This window comes from Orcinus orca, chromosome 5 (assembly GCF_937001465.1).
Source record: "Orcinus orca chromosome 5, mOrcOrc1.1, whole genome shotgun sequence".
Taxonomy (NCBI): domain Eukaryota; kingdom Metazoa; phylum Chordata; class Mammalia; order Artiodactyla; family Delphinidae; genus Orcinus; species Orcinus orca.
The window spans coordinates 20,223,779-20,240,979 of record NC_064563.1 but is presented as its reverse complement, the minus strand read 5'-3'; the positions used below and the strand labels follow the sequence as shown (position 1 = coordinate 20,240,979).

Here is a 17,201-nt window from a genome sequence, read left to right as displayed (position 1 = left end):
ACATTTCTGACTTAGCACTTTTAAGTATTCTTTTAACATTTTTATTTATTAATGAGCTTATTATATTTTTATGACATCTTTTAATCAGATTTTATTAAATCTAAAATCTAAGTCACTGATAAAATATATAACCAGAAAAGGTTATTGGGGAGAATTCTAGCAGAGTGTACAGAGTGAGATGTAACTTTGAGATGAAGGATATTTAGTTACTGCTCTGAATAATGCTATAGATGTAATATCTAATTTGTGAGGAGGATTTTAAAAACCTTTCCTTTTAATCCAGTTAAAGGCTTAACTTTTAATTAGTATATAACTCTCAGTGATGTGCAGAAAGACATGCAAGGTTTGGCTATCAAATTGGCAGATGTCCTGAAGTTTGGAATGGTTAATATACTAATGTTTTGTCCTCGAGTCTTTTTTTTTTAAATTTAAATTAATTAATTAATTTTTGGCTGTGTCGGGTCTTCGTTGCTGGAAGCAGGCTTTCTCTAGTTGTGGCGAGCGGAGGCTACTCTTCGTTGCGGTGCGTGGGCTTCTCATTGTGGTGGCTTCTCTTGTTGCGGAGCACGGGTTCTGTGGCGCCCGGGCTCAGTAGTTGTGGCTCGCGGGCTCTAGAGCACAGGCTCAGTAGTTGTGGCACACAGACTTAGTTGCTCCGTGGCATGTGGGATCTTCCCGGACCAGGGCTAGAACCCGTGCCCCCTGCACTGGCAGGCGGATTCTTAACCACTGTGCCACCAGGGAAGTCCCTTGCCCTTGAGTCTTAAAAGATAGATACTGAAAAGAGGAGAAATATAGCTTAGTAGCAACATGTCAAAAATTTGTTGAAATGACTGTAATGTGTTCACTAGAAACCTAATTTAGTTTTACAGTGCACCAATAGACATATAATATCTAGAACAGGTTAAAGTGTGATAGTTCCTATCTGTTGTTATATTGGTCAGATCACTTACAGTCGTATATTTAATTTTTGGCACCAAAGTGAAGTATAATAAAGTTTAAGAACCAAGACAAACATCACCTTTTCTGTTACTGCCTCACATAGAATAATTTTCTCTGTTCTGTGCATTTGTACTGCATGTTGTTTTTACTTTGTTTTCTCTTGTCTTAATTGGATCAGTTAGTTCTTTCCAGATATTAATTACTTGAGTGGGGACTCAGTTCTTATTTATCCATCCTAGTACTTAAACAGACCCCACATGAAATGAGACAAGTGTATTCAGAGCAGAATGTTAAAGGAACTTAAAATAATGAGTAATGAATGGTAAGGATGTTTTATTGCATAAGAGGAGAGTAATCTCCAACTGTTTGTGAAAAAGGAATTAAATGTGGCCTGTATGTGAAAGTTACTGGTAGATTTTAGAAGAATGATCTAACAAAGCATTAGAGAAAAGGGCAGTGGATATTTTTTAACATTCTAGAAAGTTGTTGATATAAACAAATGAATCTGTCACACATTAGGAGAATGTTAGCTGATAAAGTCTGATTTATCAGTGTAACTCTTTTTGGTCTATGTTTGAATGTAAAAATTATGACAGGTTCCATTGACAACTTATCATTTGAAATATTTGTATCAAATTTTGGAATCGACCTTAACTGCCTTTTAGACTAACATTTTGGTTTGTTCATTTTTGTAGATGTCCATTTCTCTTCTTGTTGCCCATTTTGTTCTTCACCTGTGTTTTTTTTTATCTGGCAGAGGCAGTGTAGCATAGTGGTTGAGAACGTAGGGTCTGGAGTTAGACGTCCTGGGATTACATGCCTGCTATGTGTAACTTTAGGCAAGTTACCTAACTCTTTTGAGACTTAGTTTCCTCCTCTTTAAAATAGGGATAATAACAATAGTAGTTAACCTCATAGGATTATTGCAAAGATTAACTGAATTAGCGCATTTAAAGGGCATAGTGCCTAACACGCAGTGCTAAGTGCTATGGCTCAACAAATGTCAACTGCTTGCTGTTGCTGCAGTTATTAATTATTAATAACTTCAGGTATCCACTAACAAAACAACTTACCACTTTTCTCTCTCTCTTCCTGCTTTTACTTTTATATTCTTACAAAGGGAAAAAGGCACTGCTGCCTTGCTTTCAGCATTTTTGTTGACATTATCACTGCATATATTCTTCCTTTTTTTTTTTTTGCGCTACGCGGGCCTCTCACTGTTGTGGCCTCTCCTGTTGCGGAGCGCAGGCTCCAGACGCGCAGGCTCAGCGGCCATGGCTCACGGGCCCAGCCACTCTGCGGCATGTGGGATCTTCCCGGACCGGGGCACGAACCCGTGTCCCCTGCATCGGCAGGCAGACTCTCAACCACTGCGCCACCAGGGAAGCCCTCAGTATGATTTTTAAGTTTAGATTATTTGAATATCCCAGTTAAAAAGTGGTAACCCAAACCACTTTGGAAAACTGCTTGGTGGTATTTACTAAAGCTTGATACTCTATGATCCAGCTTGATATCCTATGGGTCTCCTTCTATGTACATAAACATCATGCATATGTTCATGAAAAGACTTGTACTGGAAAGTTTATAACAGCACTATTTGTAATAGTGCCTACTAGAAATTACCCAAATGCTCACCAACAGTAGAATAAATTTTGGTATATTCACACAATGTAATACTATAGAGAAATGAAAATTGAAAGATCTGCCAAGTATATCTCCACAGTATGGTTGCTGAATAGTAGGAATGATTCTCACAAATACAGTATTGAGAGAAAGAAGTCTAAAAGAGAATTTGCTGTATGTCTGGTTCTGTTTATGTCAGTTATAAAATTAGGCAAAATCTAATTTAAGCTGTTAGAAGTCCATGTAGTGACATTGCTGATAGGGTGGGGGAGCAGTGACTGGCAGGGAGGATGAAGGGAACTCCTGCAGTGCTGTTAATAGTCTGTTTCCTGATACAGGTGTGTTCAGTTTGGGAAAACTCATCAAGCTGAAAAATTATATTTTGTGTACTTTGCTTCATGTATAGTCATGAAAGTTTTAAAAAAATCCACAAATATATATACCACAAACCTATTGCATTATACATTCGATGATATTGAGGTGCCAGTCTGCATACACTATTTTTGTCCAGCATCCTTGTTTTGTTTTGTTTTTAATAGATTTGAACATAATTGAATACAGTTGTGGAAATCTAATAGTCACAGATGAATTCTTAATTTAGATGAGCTGTTTTTTTCTTAATTTCCCATACCCCTATTTATCTGTTATGTTTATTTTATTTATTATTTTTTTAAACACTTTAATATTTTTTTGTTTATTTGGCTACTCCGGGTCTTAGTTGCAGCAAGCGGGAACTTTAGTTGCAGAATGTGGGAGCTAGTTCCCTGACCAGGGATGGAACCCAGGCCCCCTGCATTGGGAGCGCAGATCCTGAGCCACTGGACCACCAGGGAAGTCCCCAGCATCCTTGTTTAATCATCAGAGAATTATAACAACAAAGGGCAGAAAGGTGGGCATCCTTTCTGAGTCACCTGGACGTTGGTAGTTTTCTTGGGCTTCCTACATATTGGCATAAATTGCCCCTGTCAGTAAATAGGGATGAGGAGGATCCTTGATCGCAGAGCAAGCATCCTTTTAATAAAAAGGATTAATAAAAATCCTTTTAAAATCATTTTTAATAAAAAGGATTGGCCCTGGAGGGTGACATGAGGCATGTGGGCCTGGCTTAAGGCAGCACCTTCTTGGTCACTCTTATTTAAGGAACCAGAGAGTTCTGCCAAATTAATTGGCAAAACCCATTACACTACTCTGTAGACTTTGTGGATGAAACAAAGTAAATTTGCACTGTTTTAACTGACTTACATCTGGGGGAAGGATAGGAATTAGTAGGCTGTTTTATCAAGTTATTCTTTTTAGCGTAGTCCACAGGAAAGATAATATTTAAGAATTTAAGACCTGTTTTTAGGAATCCCCTGGCAGACCAGTGGTTAGGACTCTGCGCTTTCAACTGCTGAGGGTGCGGGTTCGATCCCTGCTTGGGGAACTGAGATCCTATAAGCTGTGTGGCGTGGCCGGGGAAAACAAAAAAAAGACCTGTTTTTTTTAGGCTTCAATTTCCATTAATGCAAATAGATTTTTTTTTTTAACTTTAAGCTTATGTGTATTTAATTTTTATAAATTTTCTTATGTCTAAAAATAATACATGCTTGTCATAACAGATTCATCAATACAGAAATGATTAAAAAACAAAAAGCTTTTTCTAGTTCCACGTGTAGACCCTTTTTTGTGTCTGTACATACCATAAATTTATTGATTCGAAGATGCATTTTATTATCCCATATTTTAACATATCTTGAAATTGGGATGTGTCTTTCCCTAGCTATCCGCTAGGTGGCAGTCATGATAGAGTTGTCATCTCCCGGACATGGGATACTTGGTCATAGCTGTTCGTATTGTCTTCACTTCAGTTGAGTTATATACCTTGTTGGTACTACATGGCTTGAATTTAATTGCTGTTATAAGTGTCTTGAAAAGAACTGCACTATGTGACTTGGCTTTAAGGCAAAAAGTTAGTTTGTGTGCAGAAAGGCACAGAAAAGGCAGCAAGGAGTAAATTTAATATGAGTGAAGCAAATATTCATTATTGGAAGGAGAACCACAGTTCTGTTTCCTTGCAAAGTAAAAACCAAGTGCTTTATGGAATCAAGAATGGGAGCTATTCTTTGAGTAAGTGAAGATATGCTGCATTTTATTCCTGAAACATGCGCGAAAGCATTCCCTATCACAAGCCAAGCAATGCAACTTGACAAAATTGCCAAATCCTGTGAAATAGATGGTTGGTGTGACCAATTCATGCGCCATACAGGACTATTGTTGGGCACTGTGTCATGACTTTAATTGCTCACTCCTCCTTATAAATGAATTTAATGATTTTGATAATCTTTTTATGTGTTTATTCAGTGTTTTACACCTATTGAGATAGTCATTTGGTTTTTCTGTTTTAAACTATTAATACATTTTCAGATGTCAAACCATCCTATATTTCTGGGAAAGCAGCTTGCTATTTCATTTTAAATTAATAGTTATCTTGTGGACGTCTTTTCAGTTTATTATGTAAGGATTTATCTTATTCTTTTTAATGCTTCTATTATTTTTCTATTGTATGAATATACTATAATTTTTTAAATGGCTGCCTTATTGATGTGCATGATTTCCAGTTTTTGCTATTAAAAATGATGTAGCAGGGGACATCTTTCTACATATACCTTTATATACCTAGGCTAATGTTTCTATATAATAACTTCCTAGAAACGCTGTGCATTTTCATTATTTGAGGAAATTAATTAATTAATTAATTAATTTTTTGCGTTACGCAGGCCTCTTACTGTTGTGGCCTCTCTGATTGCGGAGCACAGGCTCCAGACGCGCAGGCTCAGCGGCCATGGCTCACGGGCCCAGCCGCTCCGCGGCACGTGGGATCTTCCCGGGCCGGGGCACGAACCCCTGTCCCCTGCATTGGCAGGCAGACTCTCAACCATTGCTCCACCAGGGAAGCCCCTGAGGAAAGAAATTTAAAAGTTAATTTTTAAGAAGTATTTGCTTGGTTTAGAAATGTCAGTCATTGTTGGAAAATATACCAACATGCTAACAGTGGTTGTCTCCGGGGTGATAGGCTTATGTGTGATTTTTTTTTTTTAACTTTAATAGTAAAAATGGAACTTACTTAAAAAAAAAATTGCTTAGGAAGCCAAATACTACTTTAGAAGTTCTGGGATTGTGAGCAATTGGAGGGTAGGAACTGTTGTAGTTGCCAGATAATTCATCTAGCATAATGCAAAACACATGGAACAGATTCAAAAGGTGTTTATAGAAGTAAGTTGAATTCAATTTTTTGAGTTTAACAGAGAGAAAACTTACTGTTCATTCTTTTTTTAGGGCTTTTTGATTAACTCAAAACCAGAGAATGCCTGTGAACCCATAGTGCCTCCGCCACTAAGAGACAATTCATCTGGCACTTTCATCGTGTTGATTAGAAGACTTGATTGTAATTTTGATGAAAAGGTAATGTTTCTTTTTTCATTTTTCTGTAACTGTTTGTTTAGTTAGCTAGTTTAAATACTCCCTTATTTCAGAAAGCCTTTAAGAAAGTTTACACAATTCATTCAGATTAAAAAAAATAAACGAGTAAGGACAAAAAAAAATGAGATGGTGAAGGCAAGAAAGACAGCAGTGAGTTTACTTAATTCTTATTCATTTGCTATAAAATTTACTCTAAGCTTTTAGCTGCCAGTACAAAGAGGAAAACGCCATCAGTTTTATGATTCTCAGTTTTAGTAAGACTGAAAATAAATAAATAGACTAGAACATAAATAATTACTATTGGTTCTAAGAATTTTCATGTGGTGGTTGGGCATCTTGAACTGTGGTTTAATAGTGGTCTTGCTTGATCTAACCTAGGAATGGAAATGTTAATCTATAGTTTCATGCCTTCACCCTTCCAGTATAATTACTGCATCTGTATCTGTATCTTTGTTGATATTGGGATTTCTCTCTTGTAATAAGCTGACTCTGTCACTTGTATAAAGTTTGTCTCCATGGAGTGGGTTAAGCTGGCATTTCAGATAGTAAAACGAAGTTTGCCATAGAACTTCCCTCACTATCATCAGTGCCGCTCTGAAGGTATGGGTTTTTAGTTTTGGGGTTTTTTTTTTTTTTGATACTTTTAGTACTGTCTTTACAATTCTGTTTTTGGATTGGCCTTGTTAGGAGAGCCAGATTGAGGCCTGTTACTTTTACCTGACTATCTCAAACCTGAGTGTCTCGCATGTATCTTAGAGAACAGATGTGGGATATTATTTCATGTACCTTCCATGCTTGATCTTAGATGATTTGTCTATTAAGTAGGAAAGGCTGCCCTGATTCCTGCTGTGCCTGAATTTTTGTCTCTGCTCCTTTCATTTCATGAAAGAAATGACACCTCCATAATAAACTTATTAAATTAATAAAGTAATAACTGTAAAAGGATTTGAAAATGTAGAGCACTTTGTAAATAATAAGTATTGTTACTATTGTATATTAATTCCAAATTTAAACTCTCAATTGCCTTTAAATGGGAAAATAGAGCTTGAAGTCAAATGTATTAGATTTCCTTCTCTTCAGGGTTGTTATGTCTTTTGAATTTAAACCATTTTAAGATTTGATCCAGAACTAAACTATAATAATTACAGGTTGTTCCAACAAAAATGAAATATTATTGTAATATTTCATTAATTTCATGCCACTAAGAAACTAAAAGTAAGCTAATTCTGCTGATTTCAAGGTTTATTGCATCATTAAGGTATGTAATTTTCGTCTCAGTCAAGTCTTTGGTAACTAGAAACTAGAATATACCTCTTTTTTTTTTTTTTTTTTAAATAACTTTCTTCTTTTAGGTGGGGAAGGGAGGTGGTTCACTGTAAAATTTAGGGAAATACTGCCATTGAATATTTATTTTTGAGGGTGAAAACCCAACCCAGGAATGAATAGGAGGGTTTGTTTGTTCTCTTATCCCTTTATTGGATCCTCATCATGAGTCTGAGTACTTCTAATGGAATTTCCTGATTTAGCTATTACTCCAGCTCATCCCTTTCCACTTCCTGCCTTGAATTTTATGCTGTAGCCGTAGAACCTACTGAAATCTCTCAACTTGCTGTGTCTTTGTGCCTTTACACACATTATTTTCTCTGTCCAAGATGACCTTTATCACCTATATTTCTGACTGTTTCATCATTTAAGTGCTAGCTGAGAAAGTTACCTCTTCTGGAAGCCTTACTTTTCTTTCTACCCTCTCTCTGGCAGAATGAATGATTCCAGTTCAATGTGCCACCCTCCACTTTGTAAATACCTCCTTTGTATCTCTTTATCACAATATTATTTTTTATTATATATATTTCACTTATATGCGAGCTTACTGTGTTTAGAGTTCATGTTTGAATTATATTTAAATATCTAATTTGTATCATAATGCATAGTAGGAGAGCAATAAAGGTTTGTTAAATCAAACTATGTAGTGTAGTAAGCCTTCTACTTACATGTATATTGCATTCTTTAAAAGTATGTACATGTAAAAAATATGTAAAAATGTTTAGATTGAGAATTCTCATCTTAGAAAGGAAAATGTTAAAAATTTTCTTATTATAACTCACCATGTAGACGTAGTCTTAATGGATAAAGTTCTGTTCTATACATTTTCTTTAACTTTGTTATTTTTCCTTCACAAATATACAGCACGGTCTGTTATAGCCATTTAAGGGTAAAGATTTCATACTCATATTGTTCCTAATGATTTCTGTCTTTGTCTCAGTTATATTAAGTTTACAACACATTAATTTACAAGGGAGACATTGGTTTTAATCAAGGTCTGGAAACAGGCTGCATACATTTGAATCCCATCTTTATCATTCATTAGCAGTGTGATCTTAGGCAAGTTGTTTTATCTCTGTATGCCTCAATTTCTTTATCTGTAAAATAGAATTTTAAATGTTCCCTACATCAGAGGATTGTTATGAGAATCAAATGAAATAATCACTGTTAAATGCTTATCAAACAGTGCCTTGCACACAGTAAATAGGCAGTAGATATTAGCTATTAATGTTTTAGTGATTTTTTTCATTACTGGTGTAAAATAGAATGAGGGTAAAGATGGCAAAGATGCTGACTGTATTAGGCTGAGAAGTCCCATAATCTACTGTCTGCAAGCTGGAGCATCAGGAAAGCCAGTGGTATAATTCAGTTAGAGTCTGAAGGCCTGAGGACCCGGGTATTTGATGGTGTTAAGTCCTGGAGTCCTGAGGCCCAAGAACCAAGAGCTCTGACGTCCCAGGGCGGGAGAGGGTGGATGTCAAGAAGAGAGAGAGGGAATTTGCCCTCCCTTCACGTTTTGTTCTGTTTGGAACCTCAAGGAATTTGATGATGCCCACTCACATTGGTGAGGGTGGATCTTCTTTACTCAGTCTACTGAATGAAATGCCAGTCACTTCCAAAAGCCCCTCACAGACACACCCCCAAATAATATTTTACCAGCTATCTGGACATCTCTTAGCCCAGTCAAATTGAGACATAAATTTAGTTCGAACCTTTCAGAAACGAAATCATTGGCTGATAAGTCACCCTGTAATATAGTAATTCATGTCAGTTGATGTGTAAAATTTTTAATTTAGCTTATAAAGGACAGTTTAATCATGCCAGTGTGTAATGTATACAAAATAAGTTTCATAAATATACAAGGATAAGAATTATGAATCACCTATCAAGTGTAGGGTGAATGGATAAGGATAAATTCATCATGATTACTGGAGAAACATCTGGAGTCTCATCCCAAAGAAAATTTCCTTTCTAAGGGTGGTTACTGGTGGATTGGCTCTTAGCTTTATGAGATATAATCTTCAGATCAGAAATCTATGACTGTATTTTTTTGGGCTAAATTGATGATTAAGTTTTGTATTAAGTATGTTACGGAACCTAACTGTTTACAATTCATGTATGGTGCTTCTCTTCTGAATTGCAAATAAATAGCTCTTTGTAGATAATCAATAGTGGTTCATTCATGTATTTAGCCACAGTTTTATGTGAATACACTGACTTAAGAAAATAGCTCATTTTCTTATTCCTGATGTAGCATCCTGAGACTGAGTACTGAGAAAAGCTTAATTCAGCACCATACTGTGTGCTACAGTTGAGAGTAGTTGCAAGGTTGTTTTTTTGTCATGCCTGCTATCCAAAGTGATACCCAGATTATCTCAGACAAATAAGAATTGGCCCTGTTTTACAGAGCTTTCCTTGGAGAAGGGAACTCTTTCCGTTGTAGATAGCAGAAGGGAAAAGAAGTACGAAATAAAATTGTATCAAGATATTTCAAATGATTAATGGTGATGGACATTTCAGGGTTTACTTTTTATAATTCTTTAGATTTTTTTGAAGACGAATATTATGCTGTAATTAAAGAAACTTAGACTTCTCTTATTCTTTCTTAAAAGTAAATGATGAAGTGAAAGTTATGTGTTAACAATAAAGGAAATGGCAGATTTTCTATATACAAACTATCCCAAGTGGTTTGTGACTCAGGGTAGCCAATAATACAGCTGAAATGCAATTAACAGTTTTTGGAGGGTAGGAAATTGAATCATTTGTAACATTTTAAGATAGAATACTGTTTTAATTTTTTCACCTTTTGTCAAGAGAAGCACATTTGAACCTTTTAATCTGTCTTGCCTTGGAGAGATACAGCAAAACTCATACTCAGAGTCAGTATTTGGATATGTGGAATGTCCAGAAGGCCAGTAAGAAGAACTGTTGATTACATGCCAGCTGCTTAATCTGAAAACAGTCACTTTTACTCACACTGACAAAAACTGTATCTTCTGAAAAATACAGCTCTTCAGAACAGGGGTCCCCAAGGGCCCTGGGCTGTGGACAGGGTCCCAGGCCTGTTAGGAACCATGCCGCACGGCAAGAGGTGAGCAGAGGACGAGGGAGTGAAGCTTCATCTGCCGCTCCCCAGCGCTGCATTACCGCCTGAGCCCCTCCACCCCGCCTTTCCCCAGCCGTGAAAAAGTTGTCTTCCACAAAACTGGTCCCTGGTGCCAAAAAGGTTGGGGACCGCTGGCTTTAGAGGAAAAGCAAAGCGATGTTATTTTGTTTATCTTTGTGCAGTTGTTCTTCACTGTGCCAAAATATAATTGTTTGGAAATGTTAGTTTTTGGTGAGTATTTGAAATTAAGAAAACATTGCTGGCTCTTTGGTAAATAAGTCAAGGCTTCATTAAATCTTTTAGTTAGAAAAATGACTTTGTAGCATTCTGAGGCAGAGAGTTCTCAGAAGACTTGAATTGGCATCCCAGTGGGAAGTAAAATTTTTTTAAATTTTGTAAAAATACCTGGTTATTTCAAGAACATTAAAATAATCACTTAAAATAGAACTTTTCTAAACTATACAGAGTTCTGTGTTTATAGCCAAATAAACATTAGTTATCAGAAATCTGTCTGTCATTGTCGTCCAAGATATTTCTACCTTATGGTTTTAATGCTAAGTCAACAACTTCTTCAAATAGTCAATTTACTTTATTTTAACTGAACTCAAGGGAAGCTTGGTAAACAGAAATGGTGCAATGCATGTACTTCTGCTGAATGTTATTACCACTTTACGCTCTAGTGATTATTTTTTTGAAGGGCATGATAGTTTATTTTAAAAAATTGTACCACACTGATCATAATGAGCAGCATACACATTATGATGGCTTTTCTCTTGGGTATTAATATTGCAGTATTTTTGTATACTGAAATGTTTCAGTAAGACCAAGAACATTAGAGATATAAAATGAACACTAATAATGCGGGTGTCCTACCCTACAGAATTAATTTAAACCCCTTATGAATCAGTGGCATTATAATGTTATATAGTTATGAAGAATGAAAGTTCTCTTCTAAATAGGCAGCATAAACTTATACTTCCTTTTTCTTTAGTCTTTAGTTTTTATAATTTAAGCTATGTCCACCCTTGTCAAAGCACAATCATACAAGACACCTCAGGTAATTTCCATGCTACCATTGCACAAGCTTAGTGATTTTTACTTAAACAAACAAACAAAAATCAAACCAATGTCAAAAAAGGAGGCAAATAAAACTGATTTTCCAATCATTTGTAAAGCATAGTGCATATTTGTCCAACACAGACTCAGACTTAAATTAAATGCTGTCATTATAATCTCTAAACTTCTGCAATAAAATTAACATTTATATATACATATGGGTTTTGTTTATGGAACTGTATTTTGCAATCAGCAAGCGAAAGTTACTTTTTAAAGAACAATATATTTGGTTACAGTTCCACATGTTGATAGTAGAGACGAAGCCACATGATGTTAAACCTGGCTCTAAGTTACCTAAGGTATAAAATTTTGATCAAAATTATGATACTCTGATCTTAAAAATTCAACTCACGTGAGGTTACGTTTTAGAGTAAATGTGCTGTTGAGTAATCATTTCAATAGTCTTCTCTTTGTATGACTATCTGCAAATTGGCCCTTTTCTTTAATCAATGTGACTCACCAACTTTTAAAACTGACCTCTTTACTTCTATGTTACCATTTTCTAGTGATTATTTTTGAAAAATATAGCTGCAGGAGGCTGAAAGGACTTAGATATTATTCCCTCTACATTTTTTTTGAGGGGGGGCTTAGATGGAGTTACATTTGGATTAAAGATGATAAGGAATATATTGGTACTCATTTTCTGTTGGAATGTGACTTTTACCAAACTTAGCTGGGGTACAAACACGTACTTGACCTGACTTCTGTCTCTGTCTAAAGTCACATCTGTACTTTGCCTGTCCCCTTACCTTAATCGTCAAGACTTTACAAATCCCCTTATGTGTTGAGCAGTCTCTCCCTGTCTGTCTTGGTTTCTACCATGTCCTTCATCTGGAATATCTTCCCTCTGCTTGTCTGTCTGGGAAATCTGACTTTGTTTTAGGTCTAAGATGAAGTTTCATCTCCTATCTGAAACCTTCCGTGATTTTCTTCAAGGCAGAATAGATCACTTCTTCTTTTATATATTACTTATTTAATCCCATGTCAGTCTCTGTGAGGGAAAAGATAGTGTTTTAGATTCTACAACTCAGATGCTTAATACATTGTATGGCCCTTGGTAGATGATTAATAAATATTTGCTGAATGAACTAATTTAGAAAATCCTAAGGGCTTACAATTAAATTTAACTGGATTAGGGAATAAACAGTATTATTGGAACCTTTTATTGGCTTCATGTTCATTTCACTTAATGCTCTTGGAAGTATTTCTAAACCTAGATATTCATTTATTCCACAAACATTTTTCTCTAGGTCCCAATTTTTATGAGAATTAAAAAGTTAAAATAAACATTTTTTGGATTATTTATGTGACTTTATTATCATAATAACAAGGAATAAAATTTTTGGAGTGAAATTTTATCATCTTACAAAATAGGCATCCAGTTTTTCTTTCTAGGCTTACCTTTCATTATTCTCTCTCAGGCCTCCAGGCTGATACATTACATGGTATTCTCAGAACTGCACTTTTATTTCAGTAGTATTAATAAGCAAGTAGATATGAGCTTGAGTAGAAATTAAATTCTCAAATATCTCAGAATCATCTAATATCATTATTTAAGTTTTCTTACTCTTTTCTGTATTTCTACAAAGTAACTTATAGCATTTGTTACTAATCTACTTCAGAATCCTGTATCAAAGTTTTCATTAATTAAATAATACTCGGTGGATGGAAACATTTCTACCCATATATGGTTCAAACAGCTTTGTGCTACTAGTTCTTTAATTTATTCATTTATTCCTTTCTTCTACCCTTTGATAAAAATATCTGTGTTTTAATAATTAGATTCCTTTATATACAAATTTATTCAGTATTAAAACAACAAAGCAAATTCTCTTCTTTTACTGGGAAAGTAACATTCAATAAATAAAAAAGATGAAAAACAGTAAATTACATGTACTTTACCCTAACCTCATGAAAGAATGTAATGCCAGTAACTTAATTTACATAGCTCTTCAACACACATTCTTTTTTTTTTTTAAGTATTGTTGATTTACAATATTATATTAGTTTCAGGTGTACAACATAGTGATTCAAAATTTTTAAGGATTATACTTCATAATGTTATTATAAAACATTGGCTTTGTTTCCCTGTGCTGTACAATATATCTTTGTTGCTTATCTATTTTAATCCTATACTCCTATCTTGCCCCTTCTCTGTCCCCAATGGTAACCACTAGCTTGTTCTCTATATTTGTGAATCTGTCTGTTTTGTTATATACATTTGTTTTATTTTCTTAGATTCCATGCATAAGTGATAACATAGAGTATTTGTCTTTCTCTGTCTGACTTATTTCACTAAGCTTTATACTTTCTTGGTCCATCCATGTTGTTGCAAATGGCAGAATTTCATTCTTTTTTATGGCTGAATAATATTCAGTTATACAGCGCATCTTCTTTAACCATTCGTCTATTGATGGACGTTTAGGTTGCTTATATACCTTAGCTATTGTAAATAATGCTACTGTGAACATCGGGATGCATGTATCTTTTCAAATTAGTGTTTTCGTTTTCTTTGGGTATATTCCCAGGAGTGGAATTGCTGGATGATATGGTAGTTCTGTTTTTAGTTTTTTGAGGAACCTCAATAGTGTTTTCCATAGTGGCTGCACCAATTTACATTCCCACCAACAGTGCAGGAGCGTTCCCTTTTCTCCACATCCTTGTCAACATTTGTTATTTGTAGGCTTTTTGATGATAGCCATTCTGACAGGTGTTTGGTGATATCTCATTGTGGTTTTCATTTGCATTTCCCTGAAAATTAGCAATGTTGAGCATTTTTTCATGTACCTGTTAGCCATCTGTATGTCTTCTTTGAAAAATGTCTATTCAGGTCTTCTGCCCACTTTTAAATTGGGTTGTTTGTTTTTGATATTGAGTTGTATGAGCTGTTCATATGTTTTGGATATTAACCCCTTATCAATCATATCATTTGCAAATATTTTCTCCCACTCAGTGAGTTGTCTTCTTGTTTTATCAGTGATTTCCTTTGCTGTACAAAAGCCTTAAGCTTAATTCAGTCCCATTTGTTTATTTTTGCTTTTATTTTTTTTGCCTTAGGAGACAGAGCCAAAAAATATTGGTCTGATTTATGTCAAAGAGTGTTCTGCTTGTGTGCTCTTCTAGGAGTTTTATGGTTTCGGTTCTTAAATTTAGGTCTCAAATACATTTTGAGTTTATTTTAGTATATGGTATGAGGGAATGTTCTAATCTCATTGTTTTACATGTAGCTGTCCAGTTTTCCCGGCACCATTTATTTATGAGACTGTCTTTTCTCCATTGTATGTTCTTACCTCCTTTGTCATAGATTCCACACACACTGTTTTGCTTCAAAATCAAGTTATTCATATTACTCAGATACACATTAAATGAAGAATGTCTAGTTAAGGAAGAAAGATGGGATCTAAAGAAAGAGGGAAAGATGGCTTATGTCACTGAAGTCCTATTAATGAGAGTGAAAACGTCATTAGGGTCTAATACCGTCTTCCATAGAGTAGCTCTTCCCAACATGGCCTGTAGTGATCCTAAAATAACCTGTAGGAAAGAATTATGTTGGATTTAATCTTGGCAGGACTGCTTGCCACAGTTCTGGATCTTATTTCAACAATTGATTATTCCCTACTGTACTGTAATGTTTCCAGGAATTTTTATCCTGTAGATAGAATTAACAGTTTTTACATTCACACTCTGAATTCTCTACTGTTGTTCCATTCTCATCTGCCTTGCTTTGATCATTTGAGAGATTTTACTTCTTAATTTCTTCTTACTTAAGATGAAAGAAGATCATAGCTAGGTTTTGAAAATTATCTCTATTCTCTAAGTCCCCCATTAATTTCTTTAATTCATCTCTTTCCCTTATAGGGAAAACAACTTTCTTTCTGTGTTAGATATCCAAGTTGGGAAAAAGGGTAGTTTGTGCCCAGGCTGATGGTTGAGTCATGGTTGCTTTCTGTTGCCAGTTCTGAAAGTAAAGAAAATGTTTTCCAGAGAATTTTTTTCAGTTGGCATTTGGAAAGATTTAGAAGCAGAGTTATACTACATTTTCTGCAGAGGATCCATAGAGGTTGGACAGTAAAGTGAAGCTTCAGTTTTCAGATTGCTGGAAGTGCCAAAACCCACTGTATAGCCAAGATGGACAGAAGAGGCCAGGCTCCAAAACCATCAGTATCTGTGTTATGCTTTTTTGTTTTGGCTTTTTACCTTTGTGTTTTAAAACATAGCATTCACAGAAAAGGTATTCATAATGTATGTATGTACAATTTAAATAGTAAAATAAATATCTGAGTACTCTTCAGCTTAAGAGAGACCTGTTACTAATGTTAATTAGTTAATGTTGTTAATTACTTTAACCAGACTTCATTGAAGACTTTGTTAGGTAAATCTTTTAGATTTTATTTCATTTACAGATTGTGTTAAACTAGTATTAATATCTTATTTTCATGAAGGAGCTTCCTATTTGGAATATTTTTACAATAATTTCAAATGTTTTAATAAAGTGATGTCAAGTGTACCACAAAGTGATCGCTAACTAAAGCTGCTCATTTTCTGTCTTGTGTTTGAAAAGCTTGTGATAGGAAAGATTCTTTGCTGAGGCCAGGGCAAACCCCAGCCAACAGTACTATGCATTTCCTATTTCTTTACTATAGATTCTTTCTTTTTGCCCTGTAATATTTTCTTTCTCTCGCTTGATTCTAGCCTAAAAAAACACCATGGGTATATCTTTTCTCACTTCAGTTTCTTGGGAGTAGGACTTAATGTTTTATGCCGTTCTGTGTGCTGAGCTTACAGTATAGTGCTTAGAACATCAAAATGAGTAGGCAGTAAAGGGAGGAGTATGCTCAGAGATCTGTCACTGGGTGGCGCTGAGCATCAAAGTCTCATTGCCCCATCAGTTGTTTTTCAAGTGCAGTATGAATCCTTGTCATTACTTGGAAATTCCTAGTAGGCTGATAGCAAGTTTCGATTTATCCTTTTGTTGCACAACAGTTTCTTCCAAAAAGCTTTATTAACAGTGGTGGGTGGGTTAAAATGGAGCTTCTGCTGTGTTAGGATGAGAAATAATTAAGATTTGATTGGAATATGAATCCTATCAGTATCCAAAAATATGAACTTAGGTTGGATCCTTCATTTTAATTTGCACTTTAATATAGTCAGTACATAGGTAACTAGAGGATATTTTATGGATACCTTTGTTAAATTTAAATTGCAATTCTCAAAAGTAAAAATCTAGACAGCTTTTAACTGATATAGTTTATTTTAACTGGTTTAGTTCATTATATAAAAGTTCTTTTTTTTAAGAAAAACATCTTTAAATCAATAGCAAACATCAGAAATAGCTACACATAAAGGTTTATTTGGGTTTTCTTAATGTCACTAAGAAAAAAGGATCATTTTTGGTTTTAATCTTTAGTACTAACCATGTACTAGATATAATATTAAAACTTCATTAGAAACAGCCACATTCAAAGACCTGAAAGTTAATGACCTTGATTTTGTGATGGTATGTTACAGAATAATATTGTTGCAATGAGTGGAAAAGCACAAATCTCTTTTCTGATTGCAGACAACCTACAGAACATTAAAAACTCACTATATGGGTTTCAAACTTTTTTGACTGCAACCCACATTAAGAAAT

At 35.0% G+C, this 17,201-nt stretch overlaps 1 protein-coding gene across 3 annotated transcripts in view; it reads left to right on the top strand.

Moving 5' to 3' along the window:
• RNF13 (ring finger protein 13) overlaps positions 1 to 17,201 on the top strand; it is a 137,270-nt gene that overhangs the window by 58,555 nt on the left and 61,514 nt on the right. For all 3 annotated transcript variants that reach the window (XM_004278179.3, XM_033402746.2, XM_033402748.2), the window contains one exon: positions 5,881 to 6,006. In XM_004278179.3, coding sequence (XP_004278227.1) covers positions 5,881 to 6,006 — 126 coding nt within the window. Of the gene's footprint in view, positions 1 to 5,880; positions 6,007 to 17,201 lie in introns of those variants that run through there.